The sequence below is a fragment of the Mesoplodon mirus genome, assembly GCF_964341445.2.
Source record: "Mesoplodon mirus genome assembly, chromosome: 18".
NCBI lineage: Eukaryota > Metazoa > Chordata > Mammalia > Artiodactyla > Ziphiidae > Mesoplodon > Mesoplodon mirus.
Genome location: NC_138994.1, coordinates 17597657 through 17619070, shown reverse-complemented (window position 1 = coordinate 17619070; position 21414 = coordinate 17597657). Strand labels below are relative to the sequence as shown.

The following is a 21414-nucleotide window of genomic DNA, read 5'->3' as shown; positions in this document are numbered from 1 at the left end:
CCTCGGCCCGCCCCGGCCCTCCCTTTCTCCTTCACCGCGGCCCCTCCGCGCGTGACCGACCGCGGCCGAGGCGGAGGCGGCGCCGGGGCGGGCGGGTACCCTGCTTTCCGCCAGGGTAGCCTCTGAGCGGCGCCCGGCAAGGAGACCCCGGAATAAGGTCAAGAAATTGCCCTGGGGGGGAAAGCGAAGCGCTCCCCGCAACCCGCCCCTCCCTCGTCACGTGGTCACGCTGAGCGGAAAGAGGGAACCCAAGGCCAGGAGGCCCAGAAAGGTTCGCGAGTGGTTGGGAAGGGGCGGGACAACGAGGCTGAGGAGGACTGCGCCTGCGCCTCGGGACGCGGCCACCCCGCCGCTTCCGGGTCCGCGCGCTAAGGCATCCCAGGGAATGAGAGGTGGGAGGAGACTCAAGGCTTGAGGCTGGGAACCCGCGTGCTTTTCCGAGTTACTGGGGAGGTCGTAGGGTTTCCCAAAACCTTCCAAGATTGGAGAAAAAAAGGACGGGAACGAGGGTCGCACCGGGGAGAGGCTCCAACTATCGTTTGTTAAGATAACGGCATCTTTGCTGCCAGAGGCGTGGGCCGCGGGGAGCTGAGTGTGGAATTGGGGGCGCTCCCCCCTGTTTATGGGGTGAGTTTGGACTTAGAGTGAGACGGAACTGGCAGTGTGCTTAGAGGTCTTGGAAAGGAGACTTTTTTGTTTTCACAATTATCGTCATCAAAGTAGTAAAAGCACACGCTGAAAAAAGCTAGTGTAAGAGGATTTGTAATGAAAAGCAGAAGTTCCCCATCCTCAGAGGCAGCCACTTTAACCATAATAAATTGTTTCTAGTTTTGTTTCCTAAAGAACATCGAAGTAAAATACTCTCAAGCTATTTCTTGATTTGCTCATTTTAGTTACCTTTTGACCTCATGCCATGGTAACGAAGGTGTGGTACGCTACCCATCTCCTTTATCTCTCATTTACCTTTGTAACTTTAAACAACATACTAATCCCATTTTTTAAAACTATACACTTTTAATAGTGTTAATAGTTTTTTAAAAACTTGTTTGTAAAACTGACGCATCAATTTTTAATAACAGTACTGAGAATAGGGTAAGATGAGTGAGGCATTCCCCTCAGACACAGTACAGGGAGCACCAAAAAACTAATCAAGATTAGTTTTTTTTTTTAATAAATTTATTTATTTTTGGCTGTGTTGGGTCTTCGTTGCTGCACGCGGGCTTTCTCTAGTTGCAGCGAATGGGGAATACTCTTCATTGCGGTGCGTGGGCTTCTCATTGCGGTGGCTTCTCTTGTTGTGGAGCACGGACTCCAGGCGCGCGGGCTTCAGTAGTTGTGGCATGTGGGCTCAGTAGCCCACATTATGGCTCACGGGCTCTAGAGCGCAGGCTCAGTAGTTGTGGCGCACGGGCTTGGTCGCTTGGCTTCATGTGGGATCTTCCCTGACCAGGGATCGAACCCGTAGTCCCCTGCATTGGCGGGCGGATTCTTAACCACTGCGCCACCAGGGAAGCCACCCCCACCCGCCCCCCGCCGCGTCCCTTTTTGAATCCCAAGGAGGCTTCCTGCGCATGTGCAGACAGGGAAGTTTTCCTTAACCTCAGGAGTGGTCATCTTACCTCTTTACTTAGCAGAGCTCAGCTTCTGCCACTAGCTTTGTCCTTGGAGTGTCTGGGTGAGAACAAAGCTTCAGTTTTACTCCACTTGACAAACCCCAGCTGTCCGGCCCATCTATCTCCTACCTCAACAGATCCAATCAGTATTCAGATTTCTCTGACTGCTTTGTAAAAAATTGTCTGCAGTTGGTTCATTCAAATCAGGGTCCAAACGAGGTCTACACATTGCAGTTGGTTGATAAGAATCTTAAGCTTCTTTTAATGTATAGGTTTCCACTAGACATTGATTTTTTCTTCGATTTATTTATTGAAAAAGCTAGGTTGTTTTTCATGTGACTTGCCCACAATTTCCCTCTCTGTGATATCTTGAACATGTTCCTCTATTTCTGTATTTTCTATAAGCTGTTGGTTAGATCTAGAGGCTTTATAAGATTCAGGCTTGAGGCTTTAGCAAAAAATACTCCTGTGGCATGTTTTCTATTTTAAAATATCACTCTGGGGACTTCCCTGGTGGCACAGTGGTTAAGAATCCACCTGCCAATGCAGGGGACACAGGTTTGATCCCTGGTCCAGGAAGATCCCACATGCTTCGGAGCAACAAAGCCCATGCGCCACAACTACTGAGCCTGTGCTCTAGAGCCTGTGAGCCACAACTACTGAGCCCGAGCGCCCAGGGCCCGTGCTCCACAACAAGAGAAGCCACCATAATGAGAAGCCCGCACACCGCAGCAAAGAGTAGCCCCCGCTCACCACAACTAGAGACAGCCTGTGTGCAGCAGCAAAGACCCAACACAGCCAAAACTAAATAAATAAAAAATAAATTTATTTTAAAAATACAATAAAATATCACCCTGGTTGTTATGAAGAGAATGGACTGTAGAAGGAAAAGAGTGGAAACAAAGAGACCAGTTATAAAGGCGGTAAAGGCCTGGATGGAGTGATGACCATGGAGATGGAGGGAAGTGGATAGATTCAATATGTATTTTGAGGTAGAACTGACAGAAATTTGTGATGGATTGGATGCAACCATGAGAGAAAGGGACACATCAAGAATGACTCCTGGAAAAAAAACAACAACAAAGAATGACTCCTGGGCTTGAGCCAATCAGGGATGGAGAAGGGTGGCTTGGAGGTGGTATTAAAGCCATGGAACTTGGTTCTGGTTAAAACATCGTCCTCCTGTGCCTATTTCCTCTCCCTCCCAAGGATCCACCTAAATGGACAAAGAGAACAGGAGAACAGCAGTTATCAAATTAAGGAAACTTAACGTTGATACAATACTGTTACCTAATCTACAGACCTTTCTGTGGATTTACAATTGTCAAATAAAGTCCCTTATCACAATTTTTTCTCCCAGCCAAGGTCCAATCCAGGATCCTGAATTATATTTAGTTGTATTAGTTTGCTGGAAGTACCATAACAAAGTACCACAGACCGGGTGGCTTAAACAACAGAAACTTGTTGTCTCACAGTTCTGGAGGCTAGAAGTCCATGATCAAGGCATCGGCAGAGTTGCTTCTTCTGAGGCTATGAGTGAGATCTGCTCTATGCCTCTCTCTTAGCTTCTGATAGTTTGCTGGCAATCTTTGGCTTTTCTTGGCTTGTATACATATCACCCCAATCTCTGCCTTCACCTTCACCTGGCCTCCTCCCTTTGTGCATGTCTGTCTCTGTCCAAACTTTCCCCTTTTTATAAGGGCACTAGTCAGATTAGGCCTTCAGTAATGACCTCATTTTAACTTGGTTACCTCTGTAAGACCCTCTTTCTAAATAAGGTCACATGCTGAGGTCCTTGGGGGTTAGGACTTCAACATCTCTTTTTGCGGGGACACAATTCCACCCATAACAGTTGTCCTATCACTTTAGCCTCCTTTAACTGGAGCAATTTCTTTATCTTCTGTGATTTTGACACTTTTGGAGCATATAAACCAGTTGCTGTGTAGAATGTCTCTCAATTCAGATTTGTGTGATATTTCTTGGTGATTAGATTCAGATTATACATTTTTTTACAGGAATATCACAGAAACAATGTATCCTTCTCAGTGCATCACATCCAGAAGGCACATGAAGGTTGTATTTGCTAATTTTCTTCACTGTGAAGTGGACCATTTTTCCCTTTGAATTAATAAGTAATCTGTGGGGGAGATACTGTTGAGACCATGTAAATATGCCGGGTCTTCATCAAACTTTTACCCAGTACTTTTTGCATCCAGTGGTGATGTGGTGGTGCATCAGTGATTCTTCCCTGAATCCATTTTTACTCTGGTGATTGCAAAACTTTTAAAGGCATAGTAAAATAATCATTTTACTTGGTTACTGTAAAACTCATTTAGTTGAGATTACACTTAAAATTGGAAATAATCCCCAGGTGATAGAATCTTTTTAGGCCATAGGTCAAATCATGTGGCATAACTCGAGTTTTAATGTTGGAGATTCACTGTATAATATAGACTAACAAAGACTTGTAACTTTAAACACATTGATGAATGGCTTCTGGGTTGGTGAACACAGGGAGGGGCTGGGAAAGTGGCAAAGCTCAGAGAGGGCATGGAAGCTCCACACCCCTCCCCACCTACCGTGTTCTATGCACCTCTTCTCTCTGGCTGTTCCTGAATTATATCCTTTTATGATAAACCAGTAACCTATTCTAATTGTGGGGTGATAAACATATACAATCAAGTTTCTTGTCCCCAAGAAACAAACCCAAAGCCGATAAAAGCTATGATGAACTTAGTTATAAGTATTACTTCTCTGACCTTCAATCCCACTACAGAAATCTTGACAGTTGCTTCAGAAAAGATGAAAGAAGCAGTCAGATTGGTTCACCATCCTTCCTGTACAGTATTTTCAAACCTCCCAGTTGTTAAAAAGAAGCATATTTCTCTTCTTCATACCATGGATTTTTTTCTCCTAGAAGATATTTTGCCTTGGGGAATGAAAAGGGCAAGGCTTGAAGTACAGATTGTACCATTACTCAGACTTCTAGAGAGAGTATTTGAAATCCAGTTGACCCACAAGAGAAGCCTGTCCTGATATGTCTTCTCAGAAACTTTCCTGAATGTGTGATAATGTATGGATAATGATTTATGGAGCCAGCTGTGCTTATTTAACAGAAGTGTCTTAACAAACACATAGCAGCTTTTGTTTGAAGAAGAAATTGAGGTTAAAATTTACAAAAGAGTATCTCCCCCAACCCTAACCCCACAAAGAGTCAAATGCTACTGCATGGTCATTTTAAAAATAAAAATAAATTTAATGATATAGTTACTTATAGCTTAGCTTATACGTAGTGAGAGTAGAAAAATTACTTTTAAAAAGATTCTAGGACTTGCCTGGTGGCGCAGTGGTTAAGAATCTGCCTGCCAATGCAGGGGACACGGGTTCGAGCCCTGGTCCAGGAAGATCCCACATGTCGCGGAGCAACTAAGCCCGTGGGCCACAACAACTGAGCCTGCACTCTAGAGCCTGAGAGCCACAACTACTGAGCCTGTGTGCCGCAAATACTGAAGCCTGTGAGCCTAGAGCCCATGTTCCGCAACAAGAGAAGCTACCACAATGAGAAGCTCGTGCACCGCAATGAAGAGTAGCCCCCGCTCGCCGCAGCTAGAGAAAGCCTGCGTGCAGCAACGAAGACCCAACGCAGCCAAAAATAAGATAAACAAATAAAATTTATTTAAAAAAAAGAAAATGTAATGTGGGATTCTGGAGGGGACTCTGGAACAGGAAAGAGACATTAGGGAAAAACCAGTGAAATCCAAATAAAGTATGGAGTTGAGTTAATAGTACCATATTGATACGGGCTGATTAATCGTGACAAATGTGTCATACTAATGTAAGATGTTAATTATAGGGAAAACTGGATGTGATGTTTATAGGAATTCTCTGTACCATCTTTACAGGTTTTTAAAAAAAATAAATGAAAACCATTCTAAAATAAAAAGTTTATTTAAAAAATGTGAAGACTCCCTTTATATACAACTATGAAAGTGTCAAAATATATTAAGTGAAAAAAAATCAAGAACAATATGTATACTATAGTATAAGGGAAATAAATATATACTCATATTTGTCCTTATTTGCATAATGAAAAGATAAATAAAAATTTATGGAAATGGTCCCCTCAGGGCAGGGGTTGGCAAACATCAGCATAGGCCAAGACAACTCATGACATGTTTTTGTAAATAAAGGTTGAAGGAAATAAGGTACACTCATTCGTTATTTATTGTCTTTGTTTTCATACTGTAATGGCAGAGTTTGGTAGTTGTGACAGAGGTCATTTACCAATCCCAGGTTTAGGGGCTTGGGGAGGGAATGGGCTGCATGGGAATTAGAGTGGAAATAATACACTTTCCACATAGATCTTTTGTGTATATATATATATATATATATATTTTTTTTTTAATATGTGAATGCATAAACCTATCAAAAAATCTTTTTAAATTTTAAAACACCACCCCCTGGAACTACCTTTTCAGTTGTTGCTGGTCTCATGTCTGTTAATCTCCATCTTGTGGTTGGCTTGGTTTGTCAGGAATCTTCAAAAATCCATCTCAACTATTTGGTTACAGGAGCAATGATGCTGCCCAATCCTGGGATCTATTACTTCCCCTGGGAGGTCAGTGCCTGCCAAGTTCCTGATGGGGACACACTGAGGACGTTTGGCAGGTGAGAATGTTGTTTTCACACGGTGGGGGGATGTTTTAAAAAAATTAGTCTTTTTTAAAAATTATAATATTTTAAAAATTATTTTTAAAGTATATATATTTTTTTAATAAATTTATCTTATTTATTTATTTTTGGCTGTGTTGGGTCCTTGCCGCTGCACGCGGGCTCCCCCCAGCCGCGTCAAGCCAGGGCCACTCCTTGCTGCGGTGCGCTGGCCCCTCACCTCGGTGGCCTCTCCCGTTCGGAGCACGGGCTACAGGCACGTGGGCCCCAGCAGTTGTGGCGCGCAGGCTCAGCAGCTGTGGCCCGTGGGCGCCCAGGATCAGCCACCGTGGCACACGGGCCCAGCCACTCTGCAGCATGTGGGATCCTCCCGGAGGGCTGGAACCTGTGTCCCCTGCACTGGCAGGCAGACTCCCAACCCCTGCGCCACCAGGGAAGTCCCCTAAAGTACATATTTTTAATTACTAAAAAAATCACTTATTTTTACATTTTAAATTATTTATTATTATATATTTTCAAAATTATTTAAAAAATTAAAATAGTCATAATTTTATCTAATTATTTTTGTGTTTTTAAATAAATTTATTTATTTTTATTTATTTATTGCATCTTCGTTGCTGCGTGCAGGCTTTCTCTAGTTGCGGCGAGCGGGGGCTACTCTTTGTTGCAGTGTGCGGGCTTCTCATTGCGGTGGTTTCTCTTGTTGTGGAGCACGGGCTCTAGGCGCGCGGGCTTCAGTAGTTGTGGCTCGCGGGCTCTAGAGGCCAGGCTCAGTAGTTGTGGCGCAGGGGCTTAGTTGCTCCGTGGCATGTGGGACCTTCCCGGACCGGGGATCAAACCCGTGTCCCTTGCATTGGCAGGCGGATTCTTAACCATTGCACCACCAGGGAAGTCCCTAATAATTTTTTTTTTTCCGGTACGCGGGCCTTTCCTGTTGCGGAGCACAGGCTCCAGACGTGCAGGCTCAGCGGCCGTGGCTCACAGGCCCAGCCGCTCCACGGCATGTGGGATCTTCCCGGACCGGGGCACGAACCCGTGTCCCCTGCATCGGCAGGCGGACTCTCAACCACTGCGCCACCAGGGAAGCCCCCCTAATAATTTTTAAATGCTAAAAAATTAATACATATTCATTGTAAAAAATGTAGACAATCCGTAAGGGTGTAAAGAAAGCAGGTAAAAATCATCGGTAATTCCACTGTCTGGACAACCACCCACTGCTAACCTTTTGGTGATTACATGCTTTTTCATGTGTGTTTGTGTGTATATGTGGGTGGGTGTGTATATACACAATATGTGTATATACATATATACTGTGTTAGTCACATATTGCTGTGTAACAACTCACCCCAAAATTAAGTGGCTTACAATAACAATAAATGCTTATTTTTTCATACTTACTGAGTGTCAGGAATGTGGGCGTGGCTTAGCTGGGTGGTTCTGTCTCAGATTGACTTTGAAGATTGCAGTCCAGATGTTAGCCAGGGCTGCCAGCATCTGAAGGCTGGCGTGGACCTGGAGGATCTGATTCTACGATGACTCATTCACATGTTTGGCAATTTTGTGCTGCCTGTTGTCAAAAGGCTCACTTCCTCAATACGGATTTTTCTATATGGCTGCTTGAGAGTCTTGATAACATGGCAGCTGGCTTTCACCAGAAGGAGTGACTCAACAGAGAGGGCAAAGAGAAAGCTACAATGTCAATGACCTAACCTCAGAAATCACTCTAGGTCATCTCTGCAATGTTTTATTGGTTACACAGGTCAGCGCTAGTCAGGGTGGTAGGGACTACACAGGGATGCGGATGCCAGGAGATAAGAATCATTGGGGACCATCTTGGAGACATATATATACATACATGTATAAATATTTTAAGCTAGATGAGATCCTATTATATTACTATATTGTACCATACTTAACTGTGTATGGTAGACCTAGTTCCTTGCCAAATATGTAAATCTATATCATCACTTTAAATAGATCCATTTTATTTCATTGCATAGACATACCATAATTTATTTAACCACATCTATTTATTTAACCAAAAGCAATTGATTTTCAGCAGAGACATCAACTTAATTCAGTGGGGAAAGTATAGTCATTTCAACAAATGGTGCTGGAACTACTGGATATTTTTATGAGGGTAAAAAAACACCTTGATCCCTACCCCACAGCATACCAAAAAAAAAATCATTCTGACTGGATCATAAATGAACAAGCTAAAACTATAAAATCTTTAGAAGAAAACAGGAGAAAACCTTCACATACACCTTGAGATAGGCAAAGATTTCTTAGACTCAGAAAACAAAAACCATAGGGACTTCCCTGGTGGTTCAGTGGGTAAGACTCCAAGCTCCCAATGCAGGGGGCCCAGGTCCGACCCCTGGTCAGGGAACTAGATCCTGCAGGCCGCAACTAAGACCCGGCGCAGCCAAATAAATAAATAAATATTCAAAACAAAACAAAACAAAAACCATAAAAGAAAAATAATGAATAAATTGGACTTCAACAAAATTAAAAGCTTCTCATCAAAAGCTACCATTAAGAAGATTAAAAGGCAAGCCACGAACTGGTAAAAAATAAGTGAACATGTGTGTGTATATTATCTATATTCAACAAATGATTTGTACCTAGAATAAACAAAGAACTCACATAACCCAATAAGAAGACAAAGAACTTAATTTTTAAATGGGTAAAAGATTTAAACAAGACACTGCCAAGGAAGATATACAGAGGGCAAATAAACATATGAAAATTTGTTCAACATCATGTGTCATTAGGGAAATGCAAATTAAAACCACAATGGTATGGTATTTCATGCCCACTAGAGTGGCTAAAATTAAAAAGACTGACCGTATCCTGTGCTGACAAGGATTTGGAATGACTAGAACCCTCACATGTTGCTGGGGGGAAAGTAAAGTGGCACAATCACTTTGAAAAACAATTTGGCAATTTCCTTTAAACAAACAGATTGACCATATGACCCAGAAATCCCACTTGGGTATTTCCCCACGAGAAATGAAAACATATGTCAGCACAAGTCTGTAAGCAAACCAAATCAGCTGGTGAGGATAATAATAATTTATTGATCCATTCAACTGAGTGCTGCCAAGCAATAAAAAGGAACAAACTACTGATTTACCCAACAGCATAAATGGGTCTCCAAACCATTATGCTGAGTGAAAGAGGCTAGACACAGAAGAATTCATGCTGTTAGGATTCCATTTACATGAGGTGCTTGAGTAGGAAAACTCACCTGTGGAGACCAAGAGCAGATCAGTGGTTGCCTGGGGTGGGAGGTGGGGAGACTGAGTTCAGAGGGGCACAAGGGGACTTTTGGGGGTGATGGAAATGTACCAAAGCTTGATTGGGGTGCTGGTTACACAGTGTATACTTTTGTCAACAGTCAATGAACAGGTCCCTTTTAATGCATGTAATTTATACCTCAGTTATGTAGACCTAATTAACCTTTTCTGTTGCTGCCACTTTAATTTCTCTGATCCGAGTGAGGTTGAACATTTTTCCATGGATGTATTGGCCTCCCAGAACCTTTTAAGCTTTGGGTTGGTTCTGTCTATGGATGGAAATGATCACACTTACCTGACCTCCAGGTTGTACAGCTACGACATGACAAAGTCCCGAGTGACCCTGATGGCTCAGCACAGATCTGACCAGCACCCGATCCTCGTCTGTACCAAGTTGGTGGAACCGTTCCAAGCCCAGGTGGGCTCCCTCTACATGGTCCTTGGGGAGCTGGAGCACCAGAAGGGTAAGCCTTGGCTTCACACACCCTTTTTCACTCTGGGTCCTGAGTGGGGCAGTCTTTTGGGTGCCTGGACTTGGCTTCTGACCCAGCACGGGTCCCTCATTGGGGTTAACATTCCTTCCAAATCAGCCCACGAGTTATAGGGACTCATAGGAAAGAGATGTGATTGGGCTTGAGGTGGACCTGCCGTAGGGAAGCGAGAAAGGGGGGAGAGAAATCATTAATTTCTGAAGGCCTACAACATGCCAGGCCTGGTATTAGGAGGTTTGCTTAAATCTTTTTGAATCGCTCACCAGCCCTTAATGAGTCATCTTATGGCTATTTCATAGATGAGAAAACTAAGGCTCAGAGAGTATGGGGCTGGAGTAACAGGCCAGGAAGTCAGGGTAAGAGAAATAAAACACAAGGGAAGGAACAGAAGAAACCTGGGAGAATCTCTATGGCATCAAGTGTTGAAGCTTGCCCTTTAAAACCTAGGTACTTGTATTCTTTGCCTCCCTCTCTGGCTGTCACTGTGCCATTTTCCTTTACATGCTTTATGTAACTATAACATGTTGTATCTGGTTATTTTCATTTAACATTATATCATAAGCAATCCCCCGTGTCTTGAAAATGTTTTCTAGATATAGTATTTAATGGCTGTATAATATTTTATAGATTAGATGTGTATACTAATTCACACAAGCATTAGACATTTGTATTGTTTCCATTTTTTGCTCTTATAAGTACACTGTAAATTAATTGGTTAAAGAAGCTATGAGATATTCAGCCAGGAGAATATTATACAGCCATCAAAAATGGTGTTGTAAATTTATATCAGTTGACATGAAAAGATGTTCGTAGTATTTTACTAAGAAAAAGCAGTTTACAAAACAGTATGTATCATATGATCTCATTTTTGTTAAACAGACATTTTTGATACACATAAAAGTTTGAAATATTATTTACCAAAACGTTAATAGTAATTATTTCTGGGTGGTGGGGCTGTGGGATTCCTTATACTTTTATTAGCATTTGACAGTGAAAATGTATTGCTTTATAGCCAGAGGGAAAAAACAGTTTAAACAATCTATCTAGATATTTATTAAAAATGCTGTAGTTAATAGCCTTTAACTATTACCAATCTTTGTCCAAGATCAGAGTACCAGTCTTTGTCCATTTTCTGATTATTTCTTTAGGGTAGTTTCCTAAAAGTGGAATTGCTACATTAAAGGATATGAACATTTATGTTTCTTGATTTACACTCCCAACTTACTTTCTAAAAGTTGCAGTGGTTTTTAACTCTGGAAGAAATGCACTAGAAAAAAAGTAAATGGGGCTTACTTTAATTATGTTTGATTTAATAAAAGTTAATTTTTATTCAGGCTTAAGCCTTTGAGCTCAGAGTCCCTGCCTTCATAATTGATTTGAGAGAAGTATCAGGAGGAGGGGTGGAAATGGGTACAAAGGGCCTTGAATAAATCATTTCCACTTTGACTGCAGCCCACATCACCTGAGACTCCCTCCTGCACTCCTGGCCCCTACAGGGAGCCCTGGGAGCTCTCAGGAGCCAACTGCCCAGTATCTGTAACTCAAAGGTCTGATTGCAGATACAGAGAGGGGTTGATACTAAGGTGGGACATCAGGCCAGGACCAGGGCGGGACTTGGAGAAGACATTTAGAATTATTTGTGGGAAGAAAAATGGAAAAAACTTTAAAGTACAAATTCAACCCATATAACTTTTTTTTTTTTTTTTTTTTTTGCTGTACGCGGGCCTCTCACTGCTGTGGCCTCTCCCGTTGTGGAGCACAGGCTCCGGACACACAGGCTCCGCGGCCATGGCTCGCGGGCCCAGCCGCTCCGCGGCATGTGGGATCTTCCGGGATCGGGGCACGAACCCGTGTCCCCTGCATCGGCAGGCGGACTCTCAACCACTGCGCCACCAGGGAAGCCCCATATAACTTTTTTAATTTAATGTTTTCAAATCAAACAAGCACAAAAGTAGAATGAGCCTCCATGTACCCGTCACCCAGATTCAGCAGTGATCCACATTCCACTGTTGTGTCATCATCGCCCGCATTTACTTACTTATTTTGCTGGTGTATTTTAGAGCAAATCTGACATCACTTCATTTATCCATAAATACCTCAATGTCTATCTCTAACATCACGATCACGCCCAACAAAATGAATAGCTGTTCCTTAATATACTCTAGTACATACCTTGTCTGTGTTCATTCCCCTCCTCGGCCCCAAAATGGCTTTTTACAAAAAGTTAGTTTAAAAGCAGGAGGCAGGGCTTCCCTGGTGGCGCAGTGGTTGAGAGTCTGCCTGCCGATGCAGGGGACACGGGTTCGTGCCTGGTCTGGGAGGATCCCACATGCCGTGGAGCGGCTGGGCCCGTGAGCCATGGCCCCGGAGCCTGTGCTCCGCAACGGGAGAGGCCACAGCAGTGAGAGGCCTGCATACCGCAAAAAAAAAAAGCAGGAGGCAAACAAAGTCCATGCGTTGCCTTTGGGTTACATATCCCAAGCCTCTATAACAGTTCTGTCTTCCTTTTTTCCTTTTTTTAACGCCATTTATTGGAGAACTTGGGTCTGGAATTAGCTAATTGCTTCCTCCTGGTTGCATTAAACCTGCTCTTCCTTCCCTTGAGTTTATCCTACCATTTTCTGAACGGATTGTATTTCAGGGAAACCAAATGGTTGGAGGAGGGAACGTTCTTTAGAGAAGAATCACAGTGAATAAACGCAGGAGAAACAATTAAATTCTAAAGTGACCATGTTAAAAGCCCCGAGGAAATAATAAATCCAGGCAATGATCGTTATCACTGGCCACTCAAATCATTAGGTGGAAGCTTGCCGGGAACACTGTAGCTCAGGTGATCAAACATTACAAAAATCTGACTGATTGATCGTGTACCTCTGGTGTGATGCACCAGGAGAGCACGGACAGTACTGCTCTGATGTGTTCTTGCCAAAAAACAAACAAAAAAATGGAACCTCAGTAGTCAAGCCTCAGACCCAGCAGGATTCTTCCTAGGCTCTGGCTAGTTTACCACTTATCATTATTTTCATCACAATGTGTAGGGTTTCTTGTTTCTTAAAAAAAAAATTTTCCCCTCAGTTTCTAATTTCTGAGACTACATGCTCGACATTCGAGACTGACACAAGGAAAGAAAGACGACGGTGAGGAGGGAGGGCAGAGTGTGGGCTGAGCTTGGCAGTGGTCGCTGACCTCCAACCTGCAGTGGCCTGTCTGGCCCCCGGCCAGGTCTGAAGTCCTGTGGGGACACAAAGGTCAACCACACACGGATCCTGCCCCGTGGCAAGGCTGGCAGTTCTGAGGATGGACTAGAGGCCCCCTCAAGGCACCTTTCTGAAATGTTTGCACATGAAAGAGAAGAAATGCCAGCCATGTGCCAACACCACCTGGCCAGGACACCCCGCAGGGCCGAGGGCCTCCAGTCCAGGGACTGAGATGTGAGGACACAGCCTCGGCCCCTCTCTGCTCCAGGGGCCCGCGTGGAAGACCAGGCTGAAGGTTACTCGCCTATAGCAAGAAGCTGCCCCAGAGCTCTCACCACAAATCCCACCTGTTCTGGTTTCCGTTCACCTGACTGCTTCCTGCCCTCACAGGCCTTCCTTGTGTCCTCTCGAACCTTCAAGCCCCCTTCTCTGGGACTTGCCTGAAACCTGGCCTTTCCCCCCAGGCAGCAGTTCCCCTCCCGCCCTCCCACGTGGAGCCTCCCAGGCCCCATCACAGAACCCAGAGGTGGGACGGAAATCCTGCCAGCTCCTCCTTTGCGGCGCCAATTGTACCACCTCCGCCCTACTGCTGCCTGACTTACCCGGACCCGCCTGCCTCTGCCGCCTGAAACTAGGTTCCATCCTCAGTGTCTTTCTGCCTCGCCACCCATCGGGACCACCTTCTCTCCTCTCCAGCTTGACCTCACTATCGTTTCAACCACTTTCCTGGCAGAAGTTCCAACCCCTCGTCTTCCATCATTCCTCCCTGCTTAAACCCCAATCCCCACCCTCTCAGGTCCCACCCAGCTGTTCATGGAGAAAGTTCACAAAGCTCCAGGGATTCCTAGCACAATGGTTTCAAGGTCTCTTATCTCTTCCGGGCCCTTCACGCTGCCTAGAATTCCTTCCACATGTCCTGGCTGGTCCCCCCTCCCCCTGACCCGCAACAGCTATTTCAGGCATTCACGCAGGACCCCCTTCGTCATCACCTCCCCGTCCCTTCCAGCAAATTACCTCACCTCCTACACCCCGGGTAAAATTGAGGCCACATCTGCAGCCTCTCCTAAAATTATATGCATCCACACCCATCAGTAGCCCCTTTCCTCCAGTCTGGGAGAGAGGAGGGTCCCTCCTGCCTGCGGTGCAGCCCCTGTGCTGTGATGCATGCCTGCCTTCCTGCAGGGGCTTTGCTTTCTCAGCTGAATCCTTAACCTGTTACCACTGGTTCTTCCCTCCCAGCATATAAAGCGCTCAAGTTCAGCTCTATCCCTACCTAGCTGTGACCCTCCTCCCTCCACAGTCAAACTTCCTAAAAGAAGATCTGTTCTCCATATCACCCCTCCTTATCTCAGACTCACACCTCAACCCACTGCATTCTGGATTGAACCCACACCCTCGGCAGTGAAAGCGCAGGGTCCTAACCACTGGACCACCAGGGAATTCCCTCAGCCCTTCTCCTTTGCCGCAGGTTCTTTTTCTTTGTAAGAAGAGATTCCCCTAAATGACTATTTCTCTGGCTTCATAAACTCCTTTCTCCTCCCCTGCAGCACTCTTCAAATGCCGTTCTTTTATTCCATTTACACAGAGCTTTTGCAGATGGACTAACAGAATTGCCGAATTTGTCCCTGTGATAATCATACTTCTAAAGTTCACTTCCATTTTTAATAACTTTTTTTCATTCACGGGAAGAAGCATGTTTCACTATCTGTATCTCGAAGAGATACTTTCCCCAGGCTGAGGCGAGGAAAGAGCTGACACGCATTATTATTGTAAGGAAAGTTCTGTGAAATTAAGTCCAATAGTAAGAAAATCTTAATACAGGGAGTTTGGAAACATTTGACCTATGCTTCTATTTTGAGATTTTAAACTGTGAATTAGAGCACTCTGATTTTGTCCTTGCTCTCCCTGTGTCATCCTGAACACATGCAGCTGCTCTGTGAAAACTATTTAGGGCCACATGTGTCACAAGAAAAGGTCTAGGCCTTTCAGTGCCAAATGAAGTTTAGGCAAATATCCTGTTTGATTGATCAGTATAGATGAGCCAGCTATTCCTGAAGAGGCCCGAGTGATGAGAATCAACAGTCTACATCCATCCACAGATCCACATACTGTTCCATGCCCCCCCACCCCATTCTAGGCCATGCAGCCCCTGCAGTCCAGCGCTGGGGCCAACAGAAGCTGACGACACACAGGCAACCTCATGTTTCAAATGAGTTCATCTTCCTGTGTTGAAGCCTGGAATCTACACAGTCCAGCTCTCTGAATTCTGCCCCCGGGCTCTGTTAACTCAGTAAAGTGGCCTAGACTAGAGGAAAAGTTAGGCATAGACTTTAACCAGAGAGAGCCTCTATCTCAAAACGGCATCAAAAGAGGACGGCATAATGTTCTAGAACATTGAATGTACAGAGAGCAGAGAACATAGTGCAAAAAAAAAATACAACAACCAAAAACAACCTATTAGGGCAAACCCCAGATGTCCTTCCTATGTGGTGTCACCTGAACACTGACAAACCTTTCCATCAGCTCACCACAGCATCTGCTAGAAGCGCCCCCAGCCCCTTGTCCAGGGTGGGATGACTTGCCCCTGTAAGTCCAGACTCTCCCCTTGGATTGATTAAATATGGGGTTCTCTTTGCTCCAATTTCCAATGCCAGTGAACCCTACGAAGCCAAGGGGCCCTTCCCTTGGTACAAATGGAGAACTAGGGTGGTGATTGAGACCCCTCCTCAACTCTGGGCACTTGGGAGCTACAGAGAAGCTGGTAGGAGTTAAGATGACAAAAGAGGGAAGTAGAGGCTACACCTCTCTGGGCCGGAGTGGAATTTTCAGGCTACCCCCTGAGTTTCAGCCATGTGCCTGTAGTGCATGGTGGGCCCGCAGTTCTGAGGCCCAAGTAGGCAAATGGTCAGCATTCTGTAAACCATCCTTCTCACCTGTGCCCTGTCAGACTCTTCTGTCAAAACCCAGGACCGATGGGCTTCCCTGGTGGCGCAGTGGTTGAGAGTCCACCTGCCGATGCAGGGGACACGGGTTCGTGCCCCGGTCCGGGAGGATCCCACATGCCGCGGAGCGCCTGGGCCCGTGAGCCATGGCCGCTGAGCCTGTGCGTCCGGAGCCTGTGCTCTGCAACAGGAGAGGCCACAACAGTGAGAGGCCCGCGTACCGTAAAAAAAAAAAAAAAAACCCAGGACCGAGAACAAGTCGAGGGGAAACGGCTGGAATGCATCTGCAGGGTGTGTTGCTGACACTGCCTGTGCCTTGGTGTCTGTGTCTTTCAGATGGAGGCTGCGTGGTGAAGGCCCGGGTGCTGACTTGTGTGGAAGGAATGAATCTCCCCTTGTTAGAACAAGCCATCCGGGAGCAGAGGCTGTACCAGCGAGAGAGGGACAGCAGCCAGTAGAGAGCAAAACGGCAGCTCCTGGCAAACCGCGCCCCCCGCCCCCGCGCTGGAGCTGCTGCTGAGAAGATGCAGGAGCTTCCTGGAGAGAAGAGGGGAGGGGTTGTTCATCGGGATTGCCCCAGAAATGGGAGCCTAGAGATTAGAGGCCGGGCTCTGGGGCCCTGGGGGCTGGGCCCCGTGTGGGTCCTGGAGGGTTGCAGACGGTCCTCGTGAATAAAGCCATGTGGTGTGACGGAGCAGTGCGTGCACGTGGTGCAGCGCCGGCAGGGGCCAGCAGGGGGAGCCTCGGAGCAGGCAGCCGGCCCGGCAGTGAGGCTGCAGGAGCGCAGGGTTTCTGGTGAATTCTGGGCTGGGGGCCTGAGGGGAGGGCGCTGGGGGCGCTCAGGACCTGGTGGGGGGCCAGGGACACAGTGGGGGCTGCTCCTGCCAAGGTTCTGCCCTCACAGGAGGCCAAGCGTCCCCAAACAGGCCAGGCCCAGCACCTCGCCCTGGCTATGCAGCCTAGGGCAGGACTGTGGCTTCAGAAGCCCTTCCTGACCCCTGACCTCTGCCCTGAGTTGACCCTGGCCCCCCTGGGCGGCCCCTCCGGGCAGCCTTCTGCCCCCGGGGTCCAGGCCTGGCTGGGCGGGGGCGGGGGCTGGGGCAGGAGAAGTTTGGGCCCTCCGGTGCTCCGTAGCCCGGCTCAGGGCAGCCGCTTCCTAGGGCCTGGGGCTTTCTGCCTGGGCTGGGCTGGGCGAGGGGCATCCCTGCGCCACACCAGGTTCCCGGGGCTGGGCTGGGGCTGGGGCTGGGGCTTTGGTGGGCGGTGGGAGCCGGGCCTGGGCGGCCTGGCAGGCAGAGCAGGGTGAGCCCTGGGGGCCACAGGCCTCAGGAGCCGGGGTGGGGGGCGGGGCAGGGGGGCGGTGGGGGGCCTGGGCAGGGGCCGGGCAGGCTGTGCCGTAGAGGCTGGAGGGGCAGCGGGGGTGCTGGGCATGGGGGCGAACGCCCCAGGCGTCTTCTGTTTCCAGGGCGACTCTGCGGGCATGGATGTGTTCCAGAAGGTGGAGAAGATCGGAGAGGGCACCTATGGGGTGGTGTACAAGGCCAAGAACAAGGAGACCGGGCAGCTCGTGGCCCTCAAGAAGATCAGGCTGGATGTGTGAGTTCTGGGACGGCCTCTGAGACCCCCTGGTCCAGGGGTGACCCACAGCCCACCCATCCATCCCTCATCACAGGGTTTTGTGTTCCACTCCTTTCCGAGTGCTCCCCAGTTACACGGGGGCCACAGAGGTGCAGCCGTCATGCGTCCTCACCCCGACCAGGCTTTGCCCCCGGCCGCTGGGGGTGACGGGTGTGTGCCGAGGAGCACAGAGCCCCATCGCTGGGGAGGGGGGTGGGCATCCTTAGGGAATAAGGAACAGAGGTGACACACCCCGCCCGCCCCCCGCCCCCCAGCAGAAGGGCCTGCTCAGCTGCTGCCTCCACTGCTGTACCACTCTGTTCTCCAGGGAGACCGAGGGGGTCCCGAGCACCGCCATCAGGGAGATCTCCCTGCTCAAAGAGCTTAAGCATCCCAACATCGTCAGGTGAGGCGGGAAGGAGTGGGGAAGTGGGCCTCTCCCAGCCCGGCTGGGAGCCGCATGGTGACTGGTGTCGCCCGGCCAGGCTGCTGGACGTGGTGCACAGCGAGAAGAAGCTTTACCTGGTGTTTGAGTTCCTCAGCCAGGACCTGAAGAAGTACATGGACTCCACCCCAGCCTCCGAGCTCCCCCTGCATTTAGTCAAGGTACCGGGGGAGGGACGGGGGCAACCAGCGAATGCTCGCTCAGCCGGCCCCGCCTCTGCTCAGCCAGCTCCTTCTCACGCTCGCTGTTCCAGAGCTACCTCTTCCAGCTGCTGCAGGGGGTGAACTTCTGCCACTCTCATCGGGTCATCCACCGAGACCTGAAGCCCCAGAATCTGCTTATCAGTGAGTTGGGGGCCATCAAGCTGGCTGACTTTGGACTGGCTCGGGCCTTCGGGGTGCCCCTGCGCACCTACACCCATGAGGTACCGCAGGACAGAGGGGAGAGAAGGGATGTCACCCGTGCACCCAGCTACCCTGAATGATGCTGTTTTCTTGTCCCCACAGGTGGTGACACTCTGGTATCGTGCCCCCGAGATCCTCTTGGGAAGCAAGTTCTACTCGACAGCTGTGGATGTCTGGAGCATTGGTTGCATCTTTGCAGAGATGGTAGAGAGAGGGCCAAACATGGCCACAGGGAGGCCACAGGGAGGCCACAGGCAGGGTCCTCTGGGGTGGGGGGTAGAAGGGGCTCTGATTCTATTAGAAATGGATTAAGGGGTGTTTGGGACTGGCTAAGGTCGTTTTCCAAAAAAGGCCAGGATTTTTAGCACAGCCCTGGGAAAGATATCTTGGAGGTGCCTCCCTGGTCTGGCCTCTTTTCTGGTATTGGATTCTGCATGACAAGGGAGTAGACCCCACACCTTCTCCCCGTCCCCGTTCCAGGTGACCCGCAGAGCCCTGTTTCCTGGCGACTCTGAGATTGACCAACTCTTTCGTATCTTTCGGACCCTGGGGACACCCAGTGAAGCCATGTGGCCAGGAGTCACCCAGCTGCCTGACTATAAGGGCAGTTTCCCCAAGTGGACCAGGAAGGGGCCGGAGGAGATCGTGCCCCACCTGGAGCCAGAGGGCAAGGACCTGCTCATGGTAGGTACAGGTGGGCGGCAGGGAGGCTGAGAAAGACCTCCTCGCGCCAGCTGTTGCTCTTGCTAGAAGTGTCCCCTTTGTCATCTAGCCTCTTATGCAGCCCTGGTTCCTTCTGAGTCCCAGCTCGTCTCTTTTCTGACTCCTATACAGTTGGCTTGTCCCCATGTGTATTGATTGCTCCACCTGGAAGCCTCTCCCATGATAGGTCCAATGTTCATCATCCCTTTTAAAACTTCTCTCTTCTAGTTAGCTTTGTTCTTATGCTGTGATATGTGCCCTTTTTCTTAGTTGCCTTGTGTTTTGGTAATTTTTTCTCGTGGACATTATTATCCCATCTAAGCTGTAAGCTTTCCCAGGCAGGACCACACCGCCCACTGCCTCGGTACCCCCGCAATGCCTTCCATAGCGGTTACTCTTCACACGAGGCTGTTCAGAGCAGGCTGCTCCCCGCTGCCTCGGCCTCTGCCCCAGTCCTCACTCACCCCTCCGCTTGTACCCTCTTGACCCCTTGGGCTGGCCCCGGCCAAGGCTGCCTGGAGGGCCTCAGGCAGAGCTGTCCATTCTTGCCCACAAAGACTCAGAGCACGTTTCTCTCTTTAGTCTGGTGTTGGGTCAGAGGAAGGCAGGGCAGGAAGTTCATCTTCAGGCTCTGTGTCCAGCTTTCCAGAGGGCTGTGTGCGCCTCCCAACCCAGTGCCAGGAGGATGGAGTGGACTTCCCACGGAGCCTCCTAGCCCTCCATCCTGGCTACTCTAAGGCAGGGGGGTCCTTCCGCAGCCTGGCCAGGTTTAGGGATTTCTGTGTTTCTGCCCCACCCTCAAGCATGCTCCCCGGACAGGTTTGGTTCCCTCATCCTGATACCTAGAGAAAAGTCTGTCTCAACTAGAACTAGGCTGGAGCCTGGAAAGCTCCCTAAGGAAGAGGCGAGACTGACTCAGCCTCAGTAACGTGGAGACGGGGTGACTTAGCAGGGCTGGACTAGAATGAAGTCTTTGTCCCCAGATTCCGGGAGTGTCCAGAACTGGTTCTCAAGCTGGGAGGTACTGGCTTTGTGCCGTCTGGGTGTGACGGCAGCTCTGCTTCGGGGCTTGGAGCCCCGGCCACCCCTGGGCCCAGTCTCTCTCCTCCTCCTCTTCCTCTTCCTCCGCAGCAACTCCTGCAGTACGACCCCAGCCGGCGCATCTCAGCCAAGGCCGCCCTTGTGCATCCGTACTTCTCGTCCACCGAGACCTCCCCGGCCCCACACCAGTGTGTACTGGAGCGTTTCTGCCGCTGAGAAGGTGTGAGGCCTCAAAACCTCTCTCCAGCTGCTGCCCCCCTGCCTCCCCACTCACTTCCCAAGAAAGAGGACACATCTGGGGGGGAGAGCAATTTGGCATCAGCCGTCAGAGGGCTGAGTTTGGGTTTGTCCTGCCAGCAGGTTAGCGAGTTCCTGTGTTTGTTGGGTTTGCCGGTGCCGTTTCAAGATGGGGGCACAGAAGCCCCATGCCCGAGGGGGTCCGTTAGAGGCTGGGTCCCCTGGCACCAGAATGGCAGGTACCGAGGAGAGTAGGAAGCCTGCCCGGGCCTCCAGTGAGGCCCTCCTAGTGCCCTTCAGCTGCCTGGCCCTCAGTTGCAGAGCCAGAGCCCGGGGGAAAGGGTTTCTCCCGGCTGGTCTTCCGGATTTAAAATGGTTTGGGGAAGAGTTGAGTTCCAGTTAAGAGTCCCAAGTTAAACAGGAAGCGGGCTGAGGGAGAGAGGACATCTTCCTGATCCTGGGGCAGGCCGCGTGTTCTAAGTAGTTGTCTTGTCACCTAGGATATGCTTAACGTTTGTTTGCTTCTGGCTTTAAGAACAGAAAATAAAACTGATGCATTCCTGAGTTTTCCAGTGTTTCTCTGCTCAGGGGGGGACACCAGGGACTTGCTGACAAGGGGGAGGTTGACAGCGGGCTGAAGACAGTTCCTGGCCTGAACTGAGAGGCCCTGAGCCGGTGGGGAGCAGGGGGAGGGCATCATCCTCCATGGCCTGCCCCCGTCGGGTCCTTCCTAGAGTCAGAGGAGCCACAGG

The 21414-nt window shown here is 48.7% G+C and overlaps 2 protein-coding genes across 3 annotated transcripts; both read left to right on the top strand.

The window, feature by feature from the left end:
- Window positions 1–134: 134 nt before the first annotated feature.
- On the top strand, window positions 135–16910 carry TEN1 (TEN1 subunit of CST complex). 2 transcript variants are annotated; one of them, XM_082605166.1, is made up of 4 exons: window positions 135–271; window positions 6185–6281; window positions 9893–10050; window positions 16553–16910. In XM_082605166.1, exons 2-4 carry the CDS (start codon window positions 6190–6192, stop codon window positions 16672–16674), a joined length of 372 nt encoding a protein of 123 aa, XP_082461292.1. In that variant the 5' UTR covers window positions 135–271; window positions 6185–6189; the 3' UTR covers window positions 16675–16910. The 2 variants fall into 2 exon arrangements, with proteins under 2 accessions (XP_082461292.1, XP_082461293.1); XM_082605167.1 differs by lacking the exon at window positions 135–271 and adding an exon at window positions 371–627.
- A 713-nt stretch (window positions 16911–17623) lies between these two features.
- On the top strand, window positions 17624–21220 carry CDK3 (cyclin dependent kinase 3). Its single transcript, XM_082605165.1, has 7 exons — window positions 17624–17812; window positions 18162–18239; window positions 18319–18439; window positions 18532–18702; window positions 18785–18886; window positions 19163–19366; window positions 20516–21220. Exons 1-7 carry the CDS (start codon window positions 17646–17648, stop codon window positions 20639–20641), a joined length of 969 nt encoding a protein of 322 aa, XP_082461291.1. The 5' UTR covers window positions 17624–17645; the 3' UTR covers window positions 20642–21220.
- Window positions 21221–21414: the final 194 nt, after the last annotated feature.